The 25,344-nt window shown below is 37.0% G+C and overlaps 1 protein-coding gene across 2 annotated transcripts in view; it reads right to left on the bottom strand.

The window, feature by feature from the left end:
* LOC128021461 (ephrin type-A receptor 5) overlaps positions 1 to 16,737 on the bottom strand; it is a 109,966-nt gene extending 93,229 nt beyond the window's left edge. For both annotated transcript variants that reach the window (XM_052608695.1, XM_052608696.1), the window contains exons 1-2: positions 16,458 to 16,737; positions 12,749 to 12,813 (exon numbers count right to left, since the gene is read on the bottom strand). In XM_052608695.1, the coding sequence (XP_052464655.1) occupies positions 12,749 to 12,813; positions 16,458 to 16,542 (150 nt within the window). In that variant the 5' untranslated portion in view covers positions 16,543 to 16,737. The remainder of the gene's footprint in view (positions 1 to 12,748; positions 12,814 to 16,457) is intronic.
* Positions 16,738 to 25,344: the final 8,607 nt, after the last annotated feature.

The following is a 25,344-nucleotide window of genomic DNA, read 5'->3' as shown; positions in this document are numbered from 1 at the left end:
CATTAGATTGTTTAAAAAAAAAGAAATAAAAAAAGAAGAAGAGGATGAACAAAAGGCATAGGTGTTTAAAACGAGATAGGTAAAAATTATTTTTGGTTGCACTATCCCTTTAACAACAGCAGTCAGATCTACTTTTACTTATATATTATTATCTGTCAGAAACAGTCTATCAAACAATCTATATATATATATATATATATATATATATATATATATATATATATATATATATATATATATATATATACACACACACACACACACGCACGCACACACAGACACACACACACACACACACACACACACATAACTTATTTTTATCTTGGCTCATTCACAATTTCTGTGAACAATCATCATTCAAACTCTCTTTCCTACCGTTCCCTACTGAGATCCTCTCTATTTCCTCATTCTCTCCATCTAAATCCTTCCTTCCACTATCCTGGCACACTTATTTAACAATGTTTCCCGCCCCTAAAACCCTCAATTGTCCCAGTGTGAGTTAGCGTGTGCTACAAGCATACATTTACCCACAAACCCCAGCTTCCAGAGCCCTTCCTCCTCGGCTTATTACCGGCGCTACACCACAGAGAACAAGCAAATATGACCCACTGCCTTTCAAACAGTAACCCCTCATTACCCACCAATCACCATCACACAGCCATCCGTCATTGCCGCCCAAGGTCTACAGGGAGCGGAGCTGGACATGACTGACAAGCAGGGTTGAAAACAACTCCCTGCTATGATTCTGGCTAAATGTCTTTGCGTGAGAGTGTGGTGGGACGCGTGAATGTGACTTTTCAGGGTGGTTGGATCGGTTCCTCTGTTGAGCATCATGTCAATGCATTTCTTCCCTTTCGGTAGGAGACAGAAATAAAGGACAACGGTGTGAGCCAGTGGTGCCCTAGGCCTGCTCAAAGCCTGGATTTAGCTGAGCTCCTGTAAACCGCTTCGTTGACTTGGCAAATCTGGGCCGCTCTGACAGCGGTTAAAGCAGCATGAAGCCAGGGCTGAAAACAAACAAACCGGGGAGAAAAGAAAAGCACTGGTGTTTTGTGATGTGCCTGCCAGTACAGATTGCTGATTGTAGATCCAAAAGCCTTTGAGTCTACAAAAACGAGCATTTGACCTAATTGCATTACCTTCATGAATCATGCAAACAAGAATTTAAACTGTCCTTATTAAACAACTCTGCTCCAAAATCAAGTGAACTTCCTACTTAAAGCTGCAGTCCGTAAGCTTTGCCTCATTGTCACCATCTATGCTTGAAAACCTGGAATTGCAGTTTCTTGTGGAATTATGTTCCATGCGTGGATGAATCTGTTTTGAGGTGATTGTGTAGCTGTCAATCACCACACCAGTTCACTGTACATAGTAATAACAGATTCTAGCCTACATCTTGGAATATATGACCCAAATAAGAATTTTTACCATAAATTGTCATCTGAACAAGTAACAAGTCTGCCACCCTTTGTTCTGACCAACTGAGGAAAAAATCATTACAATAAATTACACTGCCAATGGTGGTTTAATCTAATGATCGATTAGCTCATATCACATCAAACCCTGCAAATTATTATTATTGGTAAACTTTATTCTCAAACTATTAATGTTAACAACATCAGCATTGCATACCTATGAATATAGAGTGTATTAGCATGTAGATTTAAATTTCTGTACAGTCTAATCTCTAATTGTAACATCATCCGAATTTCATATTAAGAAATTATTTTAACCCAAAAAGCAAACTATGCTCCCAACGAACTGTTTGTGTTTCACATCTGTATTCAGAAGCACATTTATAGAATATAATTTCTTTCATGTTTAATGTCTTTCATATACATTTTCTTGATTGCATTCTGCCATCAAAATACTTTTTTTACATTTAACAGAAATTAGTATAGCAGAAAAAAAGCAAAGGAAATATCTGACATTTTTTTAGAGTTATTATATAAGACTGCATATTAATCCTTAGAAGGTGGAGGTTTCTCTTGATATGTTAAAACCTTAAATGACTGTTAACCAATACCTAGATACATAAAGAGGGTTTATCTGCCATATTTCACATTTGCAGTGTATGTGACTGGCTTTACTGAGTCTCTTGAAACTGCTGAGCTGTTGCTAAATCTCACACTCCAGACGCTCTGTTGAATTAATATGATTGTGAGTGTAGTCAAACTCTAACAGCGTAACAACATCCCGAGTCTCTCCTCCTAACTCACATAATCAGTCCCAAATCTCCTGGGAATTTTCAAACCTTTACCGCGTAGTTGAACTATTGGATTATATAACGGTTGTTTTTTTTATTTTTATTTCACGTGGGTACTCTCTCTCTCTCTCACTGAAATGCGTATGGACATATACATAGTATCACTTTCTGTTTTTCTTTTGTCTGTTTTTTTAATGTGTAAAATCAATATGGATGTACAAATAGGTAAAGTTTAACATAAACATTACAGAAAATGGATGAACTGTATATAAGGAATATATATATTTAAACCATTAGGATATTAAGAGAGTTGCATTTATGTATTTATTTACTTACATGTGAACTAAAACGTTCTCATCATTCAAGAGGTGCATTCAATTCGTCGTACATACTATATTTGAAATGTATTTCAAATAATTTAATAAATAGGACAAAAATACCTTTAATATATTCATATCAAATACTTATATTAGTTATACGATGATGATTAATCTTATGTATATTATTAAAATTAAAATGGATAGTAGTAGGCTTTTTAATATGACAATATGTCTAGGGTTGGAACCTGGTGATCTAGTCTGTGATTGTTAACATTTTCCTACTACTGCCTTCATTTCCATGGAAATTGTTTTGGAAAAGATTTTTTTAATGGACTTGAATAAATTAATGAATGATGCCACAAAAACAAATCTGTTGGACTGTTGGACCATGTTTATTTCAGAAATATGAACCTGGTAATCTACCACAGACAACCGGCACAAGCTTTAAGAGTTAGTTAATTAGTATAGTTATTTATCAACATTTTACTCAAGTGTCTAGGATGTGCACGCTCATAACTCATGACCGAGGAGGATGTAAAAAGCCCTATGCTATATCTGACATTGATTTAGCGCACCCCCGATTTCATGTCATATGCAGGATATCACGCAAAGATATTTGTATTTCCATCTGAAAGGAGAAATAATCATCTCCCATAGCAGGTGTTGTCCAGCGTGCCTGGAGACTTTAGCATCTATTGTCGGCCTGTATTGTTGCATTGGAGGGCAGGTGTAGGTAGGCACAATGCAAGCGCTCTTTTTTACCATCACAACAGGAAAATGAATTAAGCTATAACTGCACACTGTCAACACTGGACGCAGGCCACGCTAGATAACAATAAAGGCCTCTACACAGCAGCTGGAACAAGCAAGATGATACTGAGAATGGAGAAATAACAACGTTTGCACGCAAATGTGATATTCATTTTATACAACAGTTCAAGAAATTAATGTTGAATGGGTTACATTTTAGACAATTTTTCACCAATGAAGATAGTTCCAAACAAATCTGCACACTGCCGTGTCTTGTTCCTGAATTAATCTGTTTGAACAAGTCATTTGAGTCAGTGATTCAATGAGCCATTCATAAAGACAGGCCTTGCTTTCAAACATTATCATAATCATTATACAAAAATATGAGCAGAGCTCTCTGCCTTTTATCTCAAAACTCACAACTATGAGTCCCAAATCATAATTATGTGACAGAAACACGCAATTGCGAGAAAAAAAGTCAAAAAAGAAATTTTTACCCACGATACTGAGAAAATTAAGTCACATTTGTGACTTTTTTTTCTCAGAATTACAAGTTTATGTCCCACAATTTTATAACAACATGCAGTTGTTAGTTATAAAGTCAGAATAGTGCGATATAAACTCGATACTGTAAGAAAATAGTCAGTCACTATTTTGGGGGGAGTTTATATCTTGCAGTTCTAACTTTATTACATGAAAATGCGACTTTATTTCCCGCAGTTATGACTTTATATCTAGCAATTGCTAGATTATATCTCAAAGTACTGAGGAAAAAATCTGAGAAAGGTACAGAAATAGGGAGCGCAGGGTTTCCGCGGGGTCATAAAAAGTCATAAATTTAACAATAAGAATTTAAGGCCATAAAAAGTCATAAAAACGTCCGGATTTTCCATACAAGGTCATAAAAAACATTTAACCATGTCTTAAATTGATATGCTAGTCCATTATTAATGTGTTCTTCCATCAAAATGCGCTCGCAGTGGCAATGGCATTCATTTGTTTCGCCTGTTGTAGTTCTGTATGAGGAATCTGCGTGGTATCACACTGGTACCACAGCGTTCCAGAACTACAAGGTCCATGCGGCAGCATACAGCTTTGTCAGAAGGACTTTCACAGAAACCCGCGTGAACTCCGAACATACTGTATCATACTGAGTCGCTGCTTACTAGCTTAATTGAAATCATCCTGGCTATCACAATGGGAAAGTGTACCTTTAACGATCTATGGCTCGAAAACGGTGCGTTTAGTAGCTGGCTCAAGCCCGTCACTAACTATGGAAGCATATGGGTAGCATTATTCAATTTGGGGTGTAATATGCAAAATGAAAATGCAATATGTAAAATGGCAATGCATTTCTGTATTTACATTTACATTTTCCAATACATTTGTGCAACGTTTGGTGCAAAATGAAAATGAAAATTAAATTACATAATTTTCATTTGCCATTTCCTACACCAGTTTTAATATGTAAAATGAATATTAATTTGAACGCTTTATAAGTTGCAAAATGAAAATGAAAATGTATTACAGAAACGATTAGATATGTCTAACATGTTCAAGCAAAAACTGTGGCAAAATTATCATTTAAATGCTATTTTTCTTAAATGCATTAACACTCACAGTCAAGACTCTTGCGATTGCATTTCCATTCAATGACCCGCAATGAATGTAGCAAAATTCAATGTGCACATTGAAAATGCATTTCCGACCGATCACGTGTCCCCGCCCTCGCGCCACGTCAATCACTGCGTGAACAAGGCGGGGCTTACAGAAGGTCAGAGACTCACATCTCAAGAAGATGATTCAAGTGAGAGAACATGGACAAGACAGTGGCCCGTGTACGTTTTGATTATTTCGGTTTATGGCTTCAATATTTCATTCGCACTTGTGGGCGGAGCTGAAACGCTGCTTTCATCTGATTGGTCGAATCGCTCCGCTTTCAGCTTGGTCTTTTTATTCTTTCAGGCAGATTAAGAGTCAGTGCGAGTGAAGCACTGTAATGTCTGAAACCACCACTCACTGTTAATTAGCATAATATTTGAATCAGATATAGTAGCTGGGCACATAATTCGTGCTGTCGAGACCTGCAAATTATTTCTAGGTTGTAGTATTGTATGAATATTGTCCCACTGATAAATACAGTGCAAATATTTCTATCTCTTTGGATAAAAGTTAAGTGGAAATAAAAATCAATAATAGACTGAACAGTTCCATGTCTGTAACATTTACCACTCTCATCTTTTAAGTCATAAGGCAATATGTGTGTGTGTGTGACAATAATAAATAATTGTAAAAAATTAATATAGTTAAATTTCTAAATAAAAATAGTAAAATTAGCTCTATGCTGCTCAGTGCTCCTGTAGCCTACCCCAGAGCGCCCTCTCGCGGCTGTAGTCGGTAATGTTTTCTCTTGGTCCTGAATAAATGCGACTTATAGTCCAGTGCGACTTATATATGTTTTTTTCCTCGTCATGACGTATTTTTGGACTGATGCAACTTATACCTATACTTAACATTATTATTATTATTTATTATGAGAGTAGGCTAAATGACACAGACTAGAACTTAAATGTTTCACCCAATTCAGCTCAGATCTTCAGACTCGTCCGACTCGTGCTTGTATAACTGGCCAGACTTACCTTCCCAAAAAATCCTATTTCATTTTATTTCATAAATTTAACTATATTTATTTCCACTTCACTGTTATCCAAGGAGACAGAACTATTTGCACTGTATTTATCAGTGGGACAATATTCACACAATAATTTAACGGGTTCTCTTGCAGGTCTCAGCAGCACGAATTATGTGCCCAGCTACTATATCTGATTCAAATATTATGCTAATTAACAGTGAGTGGTGGTTTCAGACATTACAGTGCTTCACTCGCACTGACTCTTATTCTACTTGAAAGAATAAAAAGACCAAGCTGAAAGCGGAGAGATTCGACCAATCAGATGAAAGCAGCGTTTCAGCTCCGCCCACAAGTGCGAATGAAATATTGAAGCCATAAACCGAAATGATCAAAACGTACACGGGCCACTGTCTTGTCCATGTTCTCTCACTTGAATCATCTTCTTGAGATGTGAGTCTCTGACCTTCTGTAAGCCCCGCCTTGTTCACGCAGTGATTGACGTGGCGCGAGGGCGGGGACACGTGATCGGCTCGGAATGCATTTTCAATGCGCACATTGAATTTTGCTACATTCATTGCGGGTCATTGAATGAAAATGCAATCGCAAGAGTCTTGACTGTGAGTGTTAATGCATTTAAGAAAAATAGCATTTAAATGATAATTTTGCCACAGTTTTTGCTTGAACATGTTAGACATATCTAATCGTTTCTGTAATACATTTTCATTTTCGTTTTGCAACTTATAAAGCGTTCAAATTAATATTCATTTTACATATTAAAACTGGTGTATGAAATGGCAAATTCAACTCATGTAATTTAATTTTCATTTTCATTTTGCACCAAACGTTGCACAAATGTATTGGAAAATGTAAATGTAAATACAGAAATGCATTGCCATTTTACATATTGCATTGTCATTTTGCATATTACATTCCAAATTGAATAATGCTACCCATATGCTTCCATACTAACACTCGGTATCAAGCATCCAAACACAAGACGCGGAAAAGCTGAACTGAGTTGCTGGTTACTCGCGTGCTCTGTGTTCGGTGCGGAGAGAGAGTCGCGTATCACGGACAGTCCCTCCTGCACATGAACGAACAAATACTAACCGCAGTTTTGAACAAACAAAAGGATGTGAAAGAGCCCAATTCAGTACGCAGTGTTCTGCTGTTCAGGAAAGGCGTCAAAACCTTTGTAAACCGAATTTGCTTCTTTTTGCTCTTGTGCCGACAAATACATACAAAATATGTCAAAATACCACGGAAAAAATGCTGGAAAAAACTTTTTTTTTTTTTTTTTTTCTGTTATTTGTCAGTTATTTCTTAAGTAAAAGTTAACAGTTGAGGAAAAAGATGCATTCAAGGTCTCTTAAAGTGACCGCGCCTATTTTAGCTACTGGCTGCTGTAAGTTCATGTTAATCCAAGAAAATGAAAGAAAAATCACTCACTGCTCTTGACTACATTACTTTGTAGTTTTAACAAGAATTTATGCACAGTCAAATCAAAATTATCCAGACTCCAGATATAATTTTTGATATACATATTTTACTAATAGGTACAGGACACTAATAAATGTATGTAAGTGAGTATAAGCAAACTGTGACATATTATACCCAAAGATTCTTCATAAAGTGAACTACTAGTGAAATCAGAATCAGAAAGAGCTTTATTGCCAAGTATGCTTACGCATACAAGGAATTTGTTTTAGTGACATAAGCTTCCAGTACACAGAGACAACAACACACAGACAAAAAAAAAAAAAAAAGAAAGAAAGAGATTTACAAATTGGCAAATAAATAAGTGTATAAACAATTGTGCTATAAATGATAATGGAATAGGATTGATTGAGATGCAGGAATGTTCTAGGATGGAGGGTTAACAAATAAATATAAGGATATTGCACATTTATAAGCATAAGTAGGGAACATTTAACTGTTCATGAGGTAGATTGCCTGGGGGAAGAAACTGTTCTTGTGCCTTGCTGTTCTGGTATTTCCGGCTCTGAGGCGCCGGCCAGATGGCAAAAGTTCAAAGATGGGATGACTTGGATGTGCGGGATCCAGAGTGATTTTCTGAGCCCTTTTCCTCACTCTGGATGTATACAGTTCTTGAAGGGTGGGCAGGGGAGCACCAATAATCCTTTCAGCAGTCCGAACCGTTCTCTGTAGTCTTCTGATGTCTGATTTTGTTCCTGAACCAAACCAGACAGTTATTGAAGTACACAGGACAGACTCAATGATGGCTGAGTAGAACTGTTTCAGCAGCTCCCGTGGCAAGTTAAACTTCAGCTGGCGAAGGAAATACAACCTTTGCTGGCCTTTTTCACAATGGACTCAATGTGATTGTCCCACTTCAGGTCCTGAGAGATGGTGGTGCCCAGGAATCTGAATGACTCCACTGCAGTCACAGTGCTGTTCATGATGGTGAGTGGGGAAAGTGCAGGGGGGTTTCTCCTGAAGTCCATGATCATCTCCACTGTTTTGAGTGTGTTAAGCTCCAGGTTGTTGAGAGTGCACCAGACAGCCAGCTCTTTTACCTTCTGTCTGTAAGCAGACTCGTCACCATCCTGAATGAGGCCAATGAGTGTGGTGTCGTCTGCAAACATCAGGAGCTTGACAGAGGGGTCTTTAGAGGTGCAGTCTGTTGGTGTACAGGGAGAAAAGCAGAGAGGAGAGAACACATCCCTGAGGGGCACCAGTGTTGGTAGAGCAGCTGTTTGATGTTAATTTCCCCAGTCTCACTAACTGTTGCCTATCTGTCAGAAAGCTGGTGATCCACTGACAGATAGAGCTAGGAACAGAGAGCTGGGTCAGTTTGGTCTGAAGGGTTGTTGGGATGATGGTGTTGAAAGGTGAACTAAAGTCCACAAATAGGATCCTCACATAAGTCCCTGTTTTGTCCAGATGTTGCAGGATGAAGTGCAATCCCATGTTGATTGCATCATCCACGAACCTGTTTGCTCGGTAAGCAAACTGCAGGGGGTCCAGTAAGGGTCCAGTGATGTCCTTCAGATAAGCCAGAACCAGTTTTTCGAACGACTTAATGACGACAGACGTTAGAGCCACAGGTCTGTAGTCATTAAGTTCTGCTATCTTGGGTTTCTTTGGGATGGGGATGATGGTGGAGCGTTCGAAGCAGGAAGGCACTTCACACAACTCCAGGGATCTGTTGAAGATCTGTGAAAAGATGGGGGCCAGCTGGTCAGCACAGATTTTCAGACAGGCTGGTGTAACACCATCTGGGCCTGGTGCTTTTCTTCTTTTGTTCTTCTTGAAGACCTGGCGCACATCATCTTCACAGATTTGAAGAGCAGGAGGTGTGGAGGGTGGGATTGCAGGATTTGTTAATGGTTGTGTAGGGAGATGGTCAGAATGGGTGTTGGGGGTTTCAAATCTGCAATTAAACTCATTCAGGTCGTTAGCAAGTCGTTGATTAGCCTCAGTGCAAGGGGATGGTGTCTTGTAGTTCGTGATGGTTCTTAGACCTCTCCACACTGAAGTTGAGTCATTGGAAGTAAACTGGTCTTCCAACTTTTTAGTGTAGGTATTTTTAGCTGCTCTAATCTCTTTGTTCAGTATGTTCCTGGCCTGATTGTACAAGACCTTGTCCCCATTTCTGTAGGCATCATCTTTGGCCTGACGAAGATGTCTGAGTTTTACTGTAAACAATGGCTTATCATTGTTGAATGTTAAATAAGTCCTGGTAGGAATGCATATATCCTCACAGAAACTAATATAGGATGTTACGGTCTTTGTGAGTTCGTCCAGATCGGTGGTAGCAGCTTCAAAAACACTCCAATCAGTGAGGTCAAAACAAGATTGTAAATCCTGCTCTGTTTCGCTGGTCCATCTCTTCACAGTCCTTACTACAGGTTTAGCAGATTTAAGTTTTTGCTTGTAGGACAGTATAAGATGAAACAGACAGTGATCAGAACGTCCCAAAGCTGCTCGTGGAACAGAGTGAAATGCATCCTTTATTGTGGTGTAACAGTGATCCAATATATTACTGTTTCTTGTGGGACAAGTAACATGCTGTCTGTATTTTGGCAGTTCACGGGAGAGATTGGCTTGGTTAAAGTCCCCAAGAATGAATAAAACAGAGTCCGGGTGTTGTTGTTCTGTCTCTGTAATCTGATCAGCGAGTTTCTGTAAAGCTGAGCTCACGTGCGCTTGAGGATGGACGTAAACACTGACCAGAATGAACGAATGAAACTCCCGCGGCGAATAGAACGGCTTGCAGTTGACAAACTGCATTTCTAGATCAGGACAGCACATATTCTTTAACACAGTTACATCTGTTCACCACCGTTCATTGATGTAAAAGCATGTCCCGCCGCCGCGCGATTTCCCAGTTGATTCTGATTCGCGATCCGCTATAAACAGCTGAAAGCCCGGCAGATGGAGCGCGCTGTCCGGTATGGCGTCATTCAGCCAGGTTTCCGTGAAACACAGAGCAGCAGAGTGAGAGAAATCCTTATTTGTCCGAGAGAGCAGAAGGATTTTGTCTGTTTTGTTGGGTAGAGAGCAGAGATTTGCGAGATGGATGCTAGGCAACGGCGTTTGAAATCCGCGCTTCCTGAGTCTGATGAGCGCTCCCGCTCGCTTCCCCCGTCTGCGCGACCTGAAGCGCTTGATCATCGCCGCCGCTCCTCCGATAACAACGTTCAGTAAAACATCTGAATAATTTAAATCCGTTAAAAGATTTTGTGGTGTGTTCTGGTGGTGAAACTGATCATGTTTGTTAAACAAAAAACAGGAAAAACGAACAAAAACAGCACAAACACTGGAGAGCCAAGCACTGAAGCAGCCATGTGCGGCACAATCGAGTACCAGTTATAGATAGATATAAATATTTTATCTATCTATCTATCTATCTATCTATCTATATATATATATATATATATATATATATATATATATATATATAATTGGGAACAAAAATTATTCAGCACCTTGTAAAGGCACCATGCATTGTTTTTTTTTTTTGTTTTTTTTTTCTGAATTGCTAATGCAACCTTTTCACACCACAGTCTAAACAAAATGAGGCATTGCTTGGTAATTGGTCAACAAAGTATTGATGGTAGTGTAAATATTGTCATAATTACAGTTTTCTGTAGTTTTGGTTGATTGTAATCCATTACGTACATTTCTATCAAAGTTATGTCATCAAGACAAATTTGTTCTGACACAGTTTAACTCTTAAGTTCTTGTCATATTTTATAACCATTTTAGAAGCAATAGCAAATAAACTGTAATAATGTGAGACATGTTCAAGGTGTATGAATAAATTTTGGTTTGATTGTATATTTAATTTTTACATTGAAGACTACCCAGTGCTATTTTACATTTAATTATTCGGTTTCTATACCTGGACACCTACAAACTTAAAAAACTTAAAGATTGTGTAAATAGCAAAAATAAATAAAAATACAAATTAAACAATTTCAAACAGGGCCCACTGGTACAACCTTCACCAGGGCCCTGCAAACCCCAGCTACGGCCCTGGGTGTGGGTGTTGAATACTGTGACCAAACACCAATAACACTTGTTATTTTGGAAAGTAATGCTATAAAATAATTGTTAATTTACAATGTTACTTTACAATGTTAAAATTGTTAAGTGCTCCTGTGTTCTTGATACTCAAAGAAAGCGAAAGCTTGAGTTTCTTAATCTTAAGAAATAATAGAATAACTCTTTAAATAATAAGACTTGTTGCTTTCAATGAAAGTCATTTCATTCAAAGAATGAAGTTATTTATCGTAATTTGTGTAGGTCATAAATTCAAATCCTAATGGTCATAAAAAGGTCTTAAAAAGTCTTAAATTTGACTGATTAAACCCTGCAGAAACCCTGGAGCAAAGCGCAGAGCAGTTAGTAAGAATGTCTGAACAGTAGTGGAAGTCGGAAGTGAAAAACAAATATATATACAATTATATTTACATGTATGCATTTAGCAGACGCTTTTACGTGCATTCAGAGCACATTCAGACTTACAGTGCATTCAGGCTAAAAAAAAAATCCCCTTTATATATAAAGCATAAAAAGCATTTTTTTTTTTTTTTTTTTTGTCAGAAACGGCCTTCCATATACAGAGCCAGGGAACCAAAAACACACTCAGCTAAATATTGTTTATTATTATTATTATTATTTATTTATTTTTTTTTTAAACCTGAATAAATATGGAGATTTGTTGTCCATATTACACAGCCCTAGTCGGTGCATGTCATGATAAGAAGATAACATTATAGTGGTATTTGTTTTTAAGGGGTATGAAAACAACCTGATAGTGACAGACCTGAAGCAATACTGGAATATTTATTTTCATGTTTTGTTCAAGTTTGAAGCTGCTTATTCCTGTCAGCCTGTCAAAAACAACCAAGACACTCAACACATATTCCTTTTCTGCTGACAAACCATTTCATGTACTGTAGCTCCAGCTTTCTTCACTATGGTATTCTCAGTGGAAATAGGAAATAGAAAAACAGATACATAAATAAACTTCTCCGTTTGTCATAAAAAATTAAACACATTGTTAAGCAGGTTTACCAATCAGCTGGCATGACCGAAATGATTTACATTCTGAGTGTCACAAACAAATGATACCAGCAGGTTTAGTGTGTCTGTGTGCCTCTTTTAGCTCAAAGAAGGGCTTTCCCTTCTTCTCTGTTTGTCTCTGACCTCTCTAGTGCCTCTCTCTCTGTGCTGCGCTCTCCCCATTCTGTTATTTTCACTTTGAAACTGTCTTTTCCTGCCGTCTAGGGAATCAGAGACCTTGAGATGTTCTCCTAAGCCGGCTCTTAACTCAAAGTGCTGAGAGACAGGAAGATGTGTGGAACTTACCCCGTTCTTCGGGTAGGCGACCCACCCCAGGTCACCAATTACAGAGCGAGAGTCCAGCAAGTTCACTGCGGGAGAATGAGAAACGGGGACAAATCAATGATCTGGAGTTGTAAAAGCAATACAGAAAAAGCATTTATGTGCAGAACACAGATCACATTAGATGTTCTTTATCACAGTATTGACTTGCTTAGAATTGATCTAATTCATATCTGTACTGTAGTTTTCAGTCACACTTTATTTGACAGTGTCCTTGTTACACAATACATGCACTTACTGTAGTAATTACAGTACATTATGCATAATTACAAACAACTATTGTTAAACCAAATGCGAACTATATAGTAAGTGCATGTTGTTAACAATATTACTCAGTAATTACACTGTAACTACATTTTAATAACACTGTGATTAATTACTATGACATCAAAAAAGTGCAGATAAATTTCTATAAATAAATTGTACAGAATTGTTTTCTACATTTTAAATACATTTACTTAAATTGCAATTATGATCAAATTAATTGTCCTATATCCTATATGTCCTACATACCTAGTTTTTGTCCCTTTTTCCCTTTAATAACAATATAGGTCATATTGAGTCTTTGTTTTTCACAGGGATTCATAAGTAAAGTACACACACGCACATCAAAAATTGGCTGAAAATCAATTATATTAAATATTACGCACCCAGTCAATTCACATATGAATACCTGCAAAAACAAAGGAGATCACGTTGTCTTATTGTGAACAAAGAGGGTGATCATCTGAAACTGTACCCTACAGAAATAATGAAAGAGCATGGACTAATATCTATTGCTTAATCCTTCCCCTTGCACATTCTATGTGAGATGTCTATTAAACAATCCAGTCTTGTTTAGATTGTTGCGCTAGTATTTGATACCCAGAGTAGGGCACAGGTTCTTTTCTATCTGCTGGAACCTTTTACGAATGAGTACCGCCGCGGCTAATTAGATGACCTTTACCATCACAGTCCGATCAGAGCTGAATTTTAATTTGACCTTGTGTTGATCAAAGGTTGTGTGGTGAGACTGTTTAGCATGTGTGAGATGACTCACAATAGCAAAACCATTTTGGGGATCACAACAACAAGCTAATGAATAAGAAACCAATCCAAATATCCCAGTGGTGATACAAAAAGAAGATGTAAACAGGTAAGTTCATCAGAACTCCTGAAATTAAAAACGCCATGACCTAATAAATAAGGCCACACGCTGGATGTGAATGATGGTTATTGATCTGTAATGTTATGTAACCCAAATGTGATACTGATTTGTGAGAACAGAACAAATATGCAGAGGAGAAGAAAAATACATTTTAACCTCCTTGTGTCCTATTTAAATATCTCTAAATTAGATCTAAATGTGTTTCTTTTGAATGACAGAAATTGATGTACATTGTCTTACTTATATATATATATATATATATATATATATATATATATATATATATATATATATATATATATATATATATATATATATATATATATATATATATATATATATATATATATATCCTGGGGAGAAACACATAAATCTAATTAGCACACAGAAGTACAGAACTATAAGTTCTGAACTATAGATAAAAGAGAGGTTGTGTCCATCCGGATAAATATGTGGAAAACTAACTTCAAGAGGGGCGCAAATACATTTTAAAACTGCAAAAAGGAAAACATTGAAGTAATATTCTCAAAGATATTCATTTCTGTTTGGAAGATTAGTAAATATTCTGATTTGTTTGGGTTTTTGCCTTTTATACTCAAGGTTAAGCTCTCCAAACATAACTGCAAAAATTGTTAATGTTAATTTGGAAGCGCATTTCCCTACAGATCACAGTTCACTGCTTGTCGCACCTCTCCGAATCGACAGGTCTGTTCGAATTCTACCAGACTTGCCGCTCTTGTGGTTTTGGAGTGGCCCGTTGTCCTTGTCGTCTGCTGGGCCATTGTGCCAGTCTGTGTAGGCACCCGAGCGCCCTCCCCCATCCTGCTCTCATTTTTATTGTGCCATTATCAGCGTACAATCAATCAACTCATCCCCACACTTGTCACTGCACTAACCATATGCTGACTTCTGCTCATTAGAATATTTACATATTCCATAGTCTGCACACTTCAGCCCAAAAGATAAACACATCAATTTCACTTGTAGATAATTTGTTGACATTTCCCAAGGTAATGCCGGATGAAATCCTTTTTAATGTACGCTAGTTAAAATGTCCCGTAACTTGAAAGGGTTCCATAGGAATGCAGATTTGTACCCTGGGAAATAAAGCTGTAAAATATGGAATATGATTTGTAGTCAGTGCCTGCTGTTCTCTGACCACTACAAAGCAAATGTAGGGAACTTTGATGAAGACGTGTGTGTGTGTGTGTGTTTCCTTTGTCTTTACGCCTCTAATGCAAATGCATGACTCCACGTGTATACACAACAGCTCTCACAAAAAAAAAGACATGTCATATTTTTACCAAAAGCGCCATTGGGGTCCAATGCAACAGATATATTTCAGTTATCAGATATTTTAGTGAATTTAACCTTTGAAAATGAAATATTCATTTGAACTGCATCATCTATATCTGTGTCTGTAGAAGCTGTATCATAGGCATTCATTATTTCCCTGCAATAATCTACCGCTTAATATTTGTGTCTTGAAAGAATAAGCTAAAACAGGTCTTTAAATAGACCATTGAATCAACATGAATAACTCTTGTAAAGCTTGGCGGTTGAATAGTCATTTCATTCTGATCTGAGCTGTGATTTCTGAGCCGTCTGTGAATGGGTGTTCATAGTGAACAATACAATACAATTCATAAAATCTTTAAAGGGACCCATTGAACATGTTCAAAGGCAATGAAGCAATTCACAATCTACTTTATGAATTCACGTTTTCAGTCAATGTGCAATAGTGAAGTGGCGTGTTTAAAAGCCAGCTGGCTGGGAGTTTGGTTGCACTTTAATCACTGATGTTCAGGAACTTCTGCTCCATTAAACAGTCTGGTGTGAAATCACTGTTGGCTTGATGGAAGATATATTACATAATGCTTCACTTTTGACATGACATTTCACATCATGTAGAGAACATTTGTGTTGGGGAACCATTTGGACATATATGTCATAACCCACACAATTTACTGAAAGACCTACAAAATGTTCTGGAGAAGATCTGATGAGTTATTACGCATTGATACTTCTCCAAGTGTATACTGCATGTACACTGTTTATGTATTCATTGTAATATATGCGGTACATTTTGATGACCTTAAAAATATGCTTCACATATGCTTTTGATATAAATTAATGGATGCATTTAAATCAAAGGGACTAATGCCATTGGAGAACCGTTTTACATTCTTCCCACAACTTTTAACAATATATGTTTTGTGGTCATAAAAAAAAAATAATAATAATAAATAAAATAAAAACACTGTATCCTGATATTGTAGCAAATTCAGAAACCAGCGCACGGATTGGAGGAACCTTTAATTTATCAATAATAACTTTTGTTTTAGTCTCCAAACAACCATAGCAACCCAGGAACCCAATGGAGCCTAAAATGGTTCTTGATTAAAAGAGGGCTCTTTGCTGAACCTTTATTTCCTGTAAAATAACTGTATTTTCTCCTTAAGCAATCCGGTGACTGTCAACTATCAATTCCTGCAAATGACAGCGTTCCCGGATCCCGCGTCTTACCTTCATTACTGGGAATGCAGAAAGTCCTGAACGCGCCGAGACTGAAGACGCAAATCCAGGCGATGTAACTCCACCGTGACCGCATACTCTCCGACTGAAGAAATGTGTCAAATAATGAATCTACTGGACTAACATCAACACCAAAACGATCCTGAGGGAGTCACGGGGGACATGAGGAGCGCGGAACGCTGGTACGCAGAAGAAAAACACATTTGAGCGGAGAGCGGCGGCGCGCGCGTCGCGGTGGGGTCGAAGCGCTCCGGTTTGAGACTCACGGAGCTGTCAGACACCCACACAGCCGACAGCATGAAGAGGAGGAGGAGGAGGAGTAAACGATTAGCTCTCCAATAGACATCAATGACTGCTCATGACACGACACTCGTCTAAACTAATGAAGGTGTAATCAGAAGAAATAACAGCTACGAGCATTGTGTCCGTCGTATAATATTGATTTGTGTTAGGGCTAATATTACACTGCAATTTACAGAAAACACTTTCTATTAAGCCTGCGTGTGAAAAAAATATGCTATATAATATCATATGTATTAAAGTGAAGATGATAAATTCGGTAACTCTGTTCATAAACATTGTACAGTAGCATTACAAATAATCATATTCTATCTATCTATCTATCGATCTATCTATCTATCTATCTATCTGTCTATCTGTCTGTCTGTCTGTCTGTCTGTCTGTCTGTCTGTTCATCCTTCCATCCTTTAATTCATCATTTCATCTATCTATCATACGTCCATCCATCCATACAAATTCCATTCAGTGTATCAGTCGTTCCATCCATCCATCAATCCATTTTTCCTGAAATCAATCTATAAATCTGTCCATCCATCAATCCTTCTTTCATTTAGTCAATGTATTAATCTGTCCATCCATCCATCCATCCTTCTTTGCTTCAATCATTTTTTTAATCTGTCCATCCTTCCATCATCCATTTCCCCTTCAATGTATCAATCTGGCCACCCTCCCTCCCATTCATCTTTCATTCAATCAGTGTATTAATCTGTCCATCCATCCATCCTTCCATCCATCTATAACAGTTGGAATATTGGTCAAAAATGTCAGTATGTTGCATCAGTTATATACCTTATTTATTGAGGTAAATATATATATATATATATATATATATATATATATATATATATATATATATATATATATATATATATATATATATATATATATATATATTACTTCATATACATACTTAATATATTAATACTTACTTAATACTTAATACATATCTCTAGTATTTTGCACTATATGACATACACAAAACTATAACTACTTCCTAAAGCAACAAGCTTTTGCAACATGAAAATGTAAAGGTTTCCAAATACAGGTCTGTATTCACAGAACAAATGTGATTTTAAGATTGCATGGCCTTTTATTCTGTGGCTCTATTTTTCACTGCATTTCTAAAATCCAAATTTAAGCCGAAGCAGCACTTCCGCCCACAAGATAAATGTGGCTCAATGACTGCGGCTCAATCTCTTTCATCTGTATGATTATTCATACTCCTGTGCCGTGCCCTCCCGACACATCCCACGCTCCTCAGCGCTTGTCCTCATTCACCAGTCACAGACATCAGACCAGGCCCTACTGAGTTCAACATGACAAAGAACAACATCGATGGCTTCGTCTTCAGGGAAAAACGGAAGAAAAGAGGGATACACAAACTTATAACAACATCAGTCACAAAATCATGGTCAGGTCCTAATGCTTATTGTCTAGGTAAAGAACAGAGCAAACTCCCTGCAAAAGTCTTTAAATCTGATTTAATGCATTAACGACTTAATCTATCTAATCTAAGGAGTTCACAGTGGATTTCTGAGTACACCTATCCATTGCTGAGTCATTGATGGGTGGTTGCTGCTGTATGAGCTGCTGAAAGTCACTTCAGAGTCTTAGGCCCTTCCTTCAGTTAAGTCTGCATCTGTCGTGATGTTGGAATAAATCCACCGAACATGAATTTGAAAAAGCTGACAAAATATATCATGGTCTGGCTGTAATATGGTAATAATAGTTACATTTACATCACAGTCGATATAAAATATTTGAAAATATTCAATATAAGTACAATTTGTTTTAATATGGTTGTGCAATTTGTGAAACAGGTTTGTATTTTTCGCTTGGTGGATTTCAGGATGTTGAATTCATGTGACATATTGGAAAGTTTTGTAGGAGTCAGTATGTGAAGTTTACACTGAATGGTAGCAAATTATTTAGTAGTGATGGTGGTTTGCAATGAGGAAAATCAAAACAAAACAAAAAACAATGTTCATGTGATACTGAAAACTGGAGTAATGATACTGAAAATTCAGCTTTGTCTCACAGGAGATACATTACATTTTAACCTTCACGTGGAACTGAACTCAACTGAAACCCTTGAAGTATTTCTTATGTTTTCCTATAGCCTGAATTTTTCATCAAAACACTCTTTAAAGAAAGTATTTTTTCTCAGTTTTTTCAGTTTTTTTTTTTTTTTTTTGGTCTGCTGGACTTGTTAGTTTAATTGCTTGAAGCATGACCAATGATGTCAGTGATGCTTGACTTAACAAGCAACAAAACTTATGAAAAAAAAGCCTGTTTTGTTTTATATATATATATATTAGTGCTGTCAATCGATTAAAAAAAATTAACTAATTAATCGCACAATTTTTTAAAATTAATCGCGATTAATCGCAATTAATCACAATTAAAAGACTGAAACTTTTTGGATATGTAAATGTAAAATGTAAATAATTAATGTAAACTCAAGACAAAGAAACTATTTAAATTCAAAATATGATTGTTTATTGGAATTTTTGTTTAACTTGTAACACAGATTTTCTCATGTAAACAACATACCTGCAATAAACCATCAATATCCTCCAAATTAACTGTTGGCTTGAAAGCCATATTTATTACAGAAATAAAAACACAGGCATGTAAGTACCATTTGAATTTCAAACAATCAATGCCAATAAAAAACAAAAATGATTTCCATGTTGAATTCTAAGTGGACTGCAAAAAAATTCCAAAGTATAGTCATTGCCAGTGCTTTAAGTGGGCCAGTACACACAGGTACAAATATAGCTCTTGAGCGTACCGCCACCTCTCCGTGCGCCCAGAACGTGCTTGTAGCGTACCGGTACTCATTTGGACATCTGTTTTAATAGAGGTTTTAATCTTTTACCTACACTGCCGATTTTCAGAGCGCCCTTCACAATGCAAGCTTCCTAATTCATCCCACCCAGAGCAGAAACTACATTACCCATTCACCCTTAAGTTATACCAGTGAATAGCGCATGTGTCGCTTTTCCCACTGTTAAGTGTCAACAACTCAACGTGGCCGGAAAAGGTGTGTGAAACTCGTTGTGAGTTATACTAAAGCAAAATCTTGAGAATTTATTGTCTGATAAACATTAAAAACTGTCTGCGGAGGTTGAGTCGTCCTGCAGCCCCCGCTGGCTGTTCATTGGCTGCAGCATCTTTTTTCTAAGTTCTAAACAAATACAGTAGACGGCAAGGCACAAATTTAGATATTCATTTATCTAATTAATCTATAGCCTATGCACAAAGACAATATGATCTTTTTGTCCCCTTTTTGTTTTAAAGCTTGATGAAGAGAGCGCAAGTTGCTGCAGCTGAGGAGGACAGTGATGCGCGCGTACAGGAGTGATTGACAGTTCGCGGCACTGTGTACAAAAAATACTCCGCTACACAATTATTTCTTTATTTTCGTTTAAGCTTATTAACGTTAGCGTTACAGAAAGGTCTGATTTACGCACTGTTACAGTCATACAGTCATAATGTTTCTTGTGGCAGACTGAAGAGTAATCCGGCAGAGTTTTATACTGAAACTTTCCGTCTAAAAGTCCTTCCTTGGTCTTATCCATATTTCTTTGCACGTTGAACACACATAGGCCACAACTGGAAATAAAAAAAAAAAACTGCAACCGCGTTAATTGCGTTATTTTATTTTAACGCGTTAAATATTTCAAATTAATCGAATGCGTTAACGCGCTAATTTTGACAGCACTAATATATATATATATTGGAGTACTTTATGCACAGATTTCATGCAGGCCTGGTTATGTCTGCTTTAAAATGAACAGGCTGTGACTAAATGAAAGGGTGAACTGGACTTGTCAGGGACTACAGTGGATCCCAGTCCTGTGTGATCGGGAAGCAGCAGGGTCTTTGCCATCGCACTCAGAGGGGAGGCTCAGTTTGGGCAGACACAGCTGAGCTGTCACTGCTGATAATCACGTCCTGGCATTAAAGAGAGAGAGGACTTGGACACAAGTACAGGAAGAAGAACAATTTGAGAGTCAGCACACAAATTCTCAGAGAACTGTGGGGTGCAGGGGGTGACTCAGAAGCCAGTGGGTAGTCATGACTGACAAAATACAAACTATAATACAGTTAGGCATAAGAGGACACTTCACATTACCATTTACACATTAAAAATGTCTTGTGAAAACATTTTCTGGAATATGTAATTCTGCAATGTGGTCACTATGTCATTATGCAGTGATTTTGTTATTTAAATATTTTTGTCCAATTCAATTCAATTCAAGTTTATTTATACAGCGCTTTTTTTATGATACAAATCACTGCAAAGCAACTTTACAGAAAATTACGTTTCTACAATATTTAGTAGTAGCTTATCAGTGGTGATTGTCAGTTTATGTGCATATGACAGAAATGTTCAGAAAAAATGAATGCAAGACGTAGTCAGCCAGACAATGAAACACTATCAACAGCAATTACATGATGCAATCACTCCAATGCAGACAATATATGTTTTATAATATTATGTCTGTCATACAACAATTTCAACTCATACCCAGTAATTTGGTCAGTGGTCATATATTATGCAGTTAAGTATATAATGTATAAGTACTTAATGTCTGGCTGCTGATCAGGGTTTATTTCCAACAATACCTGTCTGATTCAAAATTATTTTACATATTTAACCTGACAGTGCTGGGTAACATCAGCAAAAGTAATTTTCAAATGAGAGATCAGGTAGAAAATCTACCTGACATTAGTGTGGGGATCAGCTCTCCCTATTAACTGACTATTTACAATACACTACTTATTTGCTTCTTATTAATAGTTAGCAAGGTAGTTGTTAGTTTAGTTATGGGGCAGAGTTAAGGGATCTAAAATATGCTCATGCAGAAGACATTAATTTGTGCTTTATAAGAACTAATAAACAGCCAATATGCTGGTAATATGCAGGCTAACAAGCAATTATAATAATAGTGTGTCTTGCAAGAAGTGAATCAAAACGGATTTTCTCCATGTTTTATGTAATTTGGTGTTTGCTGTAGTTGTCACTCTTTCAGATGCATGTGCTCAATTAATAAACTCTACATCAATCCCTGAATGTTTATAGTGAGTGTTGTGGACCTGCTGAACCTGATATAAACCGGGCTGGTTATATGTGACCTTGGAGCACAAAACCAGGCTTAAGTCTCTGGGGTATTTTTGTAACAATAGCCCAAAATACATTGTATGGGTCAAAATTATTGATTTTTCTTTTATGCCAAAAATCATTAGGATACAAATTAAAGATCATGTTCCATGAAGATATTTAGCACATTTCCTACCATAAATACATAAACACTTCATTTTTGATTAGTAATATGCATTGCTAAAGACTTCATTTAAACAAATTTAAATGCAATATTTTTCAATATTTAGATTTTTTTTGCACCCTCAGATTCCATATTTCAAATAGTTGTATCTCGGCCAAATATTATCCCATCATAACAAACCATACATCACTGGAAAGCTTATTTGCAAATCGAAATTTCGAAAAATGTACACTTAAGACTGGTTTTGTGGTCCAGGTTCACTCACATATTTTGTTTTATCAACTCTAAACCTACTTACAAACTATTTTTGCTCAGCTCTGAGTAACTTGCCTCGAACGCATACAGAAATCTTAATGTTTTCATCATCTTATGTTCTCCTTACTTTTGTAAACTTGGCAAGTGGCGCTGAAGTTGCTAATTGTGTGGCAGACAGATTTTTCTATTCAAAGAGCTTGACAGTGTGACAGTGAAGAATAACAGTGATTGATTACCTCATTGTTAAACATGATTTCATTAACACTGAAAACAAAAGCAGTTTGGAAGCTTTCAAAAAACATTCCATTTCCAAGGGTGATTTGGTCTTTCAATGAAACCGAGAGGATTACTTAATGAAATTACTTTGAAATGAGACAGTTACTATTTGAATGGTGTTTGTCCATGTAAAAGTCACTGGCTGGTGTGTCCTTGGTTTCCAGGGTGTTGCTAAGAATTTGGGAAGTGTACTGAGTTTTTTTTTTTTTTTTTTTTTTATTAGAAATTTGCTATGCATTTGCTAGGGTGTTATGACCGGTTTATAAAGCATTGCTATGAAGTTGCTGGGTACTGTAGTTGCTATGGCATTCTGGGTAGTTGCTAAGGGATTGCTTTCTGGTCTAAAGGCTCATTCACAGCATAAACAATAACTTTATAGATAAGTATAATGAAAACTATATTAGCACCAACAGACAATACAATTATGTTTATTATAAGCACAAGCCACAGTTTTGTTCTCTCAATATAAAATGAAAGATACATTGGACCCACTTTATATTAAGTGGCCTTAACTACTATGTACTTACATTTTAATTAATAATTTAGTACAATGTACTTATTGTGTACATACATGTTTTTACATTGTACTTATATATATATATATATATATATATATATATATATATATATATATATATATATATATATATATATATATATATATATATAAAACTGCATGTAGTTACATCTGTATTTAATTTCTGTAATTACATTGTTACGTCCCCTATTATCAGGATGCGCTTGGCAAGCGTTTTATTAATACTAACAGGAAACCAACCCCAGCCGACAGATCACCAACAACACATAACTAGTTCCACAAATGTATTTATTTAAAGTGGAAAGAATAATTAAATTAAGGAGCAACGACTTCAGGGTGCCCCATGGCCAAAATAATAAACAAAATAAACTTATAACCAAACATATATAAATTACCTAATCAGGGAATAAACAAAATGACAAAGTAACTTCTCTAACTCCCTATAAATAAACAAATCACAAACCAAACCAAAGTAAATGGCAGGACACCCCTACGCTCCTAAAACAGAACCAAATTAAATCATCATAAACAAACAAACACAATAAACAGAAGATTATGGGATCTGCTGACGGGAGGAGGAATCCAGAGCTCTTCACGCCAACAAGCCAACGCCAGAATGAGCTCGCTCTCTTCAGCAGGTGCCACCTTTTTAAAAGAGGCCAATCAGTAGATCCACCAATCAGACGCCACCGGCGACAGCCAATCCCTGCACATATATACAAAAACACCCACACAAAACATACATTTATAATTACACTGTTGACCCATACTTTACACCTTAACCCACCCTTAAATTTGTTTACAAAAAGTGTTTTACAATACCATATGAACACAATAAGTACATTGTACTTATTTTTTTTATGTAAGTACAAAGTAAATGGTAAATGGTAAATGGACTGCATTTATATAGCGCTTTCAACAGACCACATGGCCATCCAAAGCGCTTTACAATTTGCCTCACATTCACCCATCCACTCACTCATTCACACACCGACGGCGGTGTCTGCCATACAAGGCGCCATCCAGCTCGTCGGGAGCAGCTGGGGTTAGGTGTCTTGCTCAAGGACACCTCGACACTTGGTCAGGTGGAGCCGGGGATCGAACCACCAACCTTCCGGTTTGTAGACAACCTACATGAACCACTGAGCCACTGCCGCCCTATGAAAGTAGTTAAAGGCCACCTGATATAAAGTGGGACCGATGTATTAAGTGTATTCTATTGCAGTATGCTTTTACATGAGCATGTTGGAGGATCCTGAGGTACCACTGTGAAACTCCAGCATATGGTAAGTGTGTGAGCTGCATATGAGCTGCTACAAAGGAGAAACAGACCAGACGTCTGCTACACTGCATTTCTGTATGATACCACTGCCAACTGCAAATCACATACACACACAAACACACACACACACACACACACACACACACACACACACATATATATATATATATATATATATATATATATATATATATATATATATATATATATATATATATATTACTAAAATAAAGATTGTTTCAAATGATATGCAACATGTCGTGTGCATGCTGCGTAATTGCTATTTTTCTGGCACTGGCAAAGGATCTGGCTGCACTTGAAATTAAAAATGGAAAGGGCAGACAGAAATAAAGATGGAAAAAAATTTAAATGGTTTCCTGCTGCCATAGCCTGCCACATCTACTTAACAGCTGAGCTAAAATAGCCTTGTAAGGTTTTTTTATTTTTCTTTTTTTTTTTTTTTTTTACCCCAAAGATACAGCTCATCAGTGCAGGCATTTATAAACTGGGGGGAAGCTGCTGACTGCTCTGTGAGAAAAAAAAAATAATAATAAAAGAGACAATGTTCCCCAGTCTATAACAATGCACAGCCTCATCTCCATAATCCCACTTGTCCTAAAAGCAGGATGAAAGAGAAAAAGAAGTTATGCGCACGCACACAGACCCCGGCTCGCTGTGTCATCGCTGACAGCTTTATTAAAGGCAAAGGACTGAATTGCTGTGTGTTCACCAGCTTTGCCATTGGACTAGCAGATAATTGTGGGAGTGTGATGCCAATTGACCCCAATGCACACACAGGACATCAAAGGCAGTTCATCCCCTGTGCGACCGCCGGGTTTCACATTGAAGTGATTAGCCTGCAGCATAAGGCCGAATCCTGTTACACACATATGAAGTTCAGCTGCAGGCCTTGAAAAATGTGATCAACTTTAT

The sequence above is a fragment of the Carassius gibelio genome, chromosome A10 (genome assembly GCF_023724105.1).
Source record: "Carassius gibelio isolate Cgi1373 ecotype wild population from Czech Republic chromosome A10, carGib1.2-hapl.c, whole genome shotgun sequence".
NCBI lineage: Eukaryota > Metazoa > Chordata > Actinopteri > Cypriniformes > Cyprinidae > Carassius > Carassius gibelio.
The sequence above is the reverse complement of the archived record's forward strand: the minus strand, read 5'-3'. Positions and strand labels throughout refer to the sequence as shown.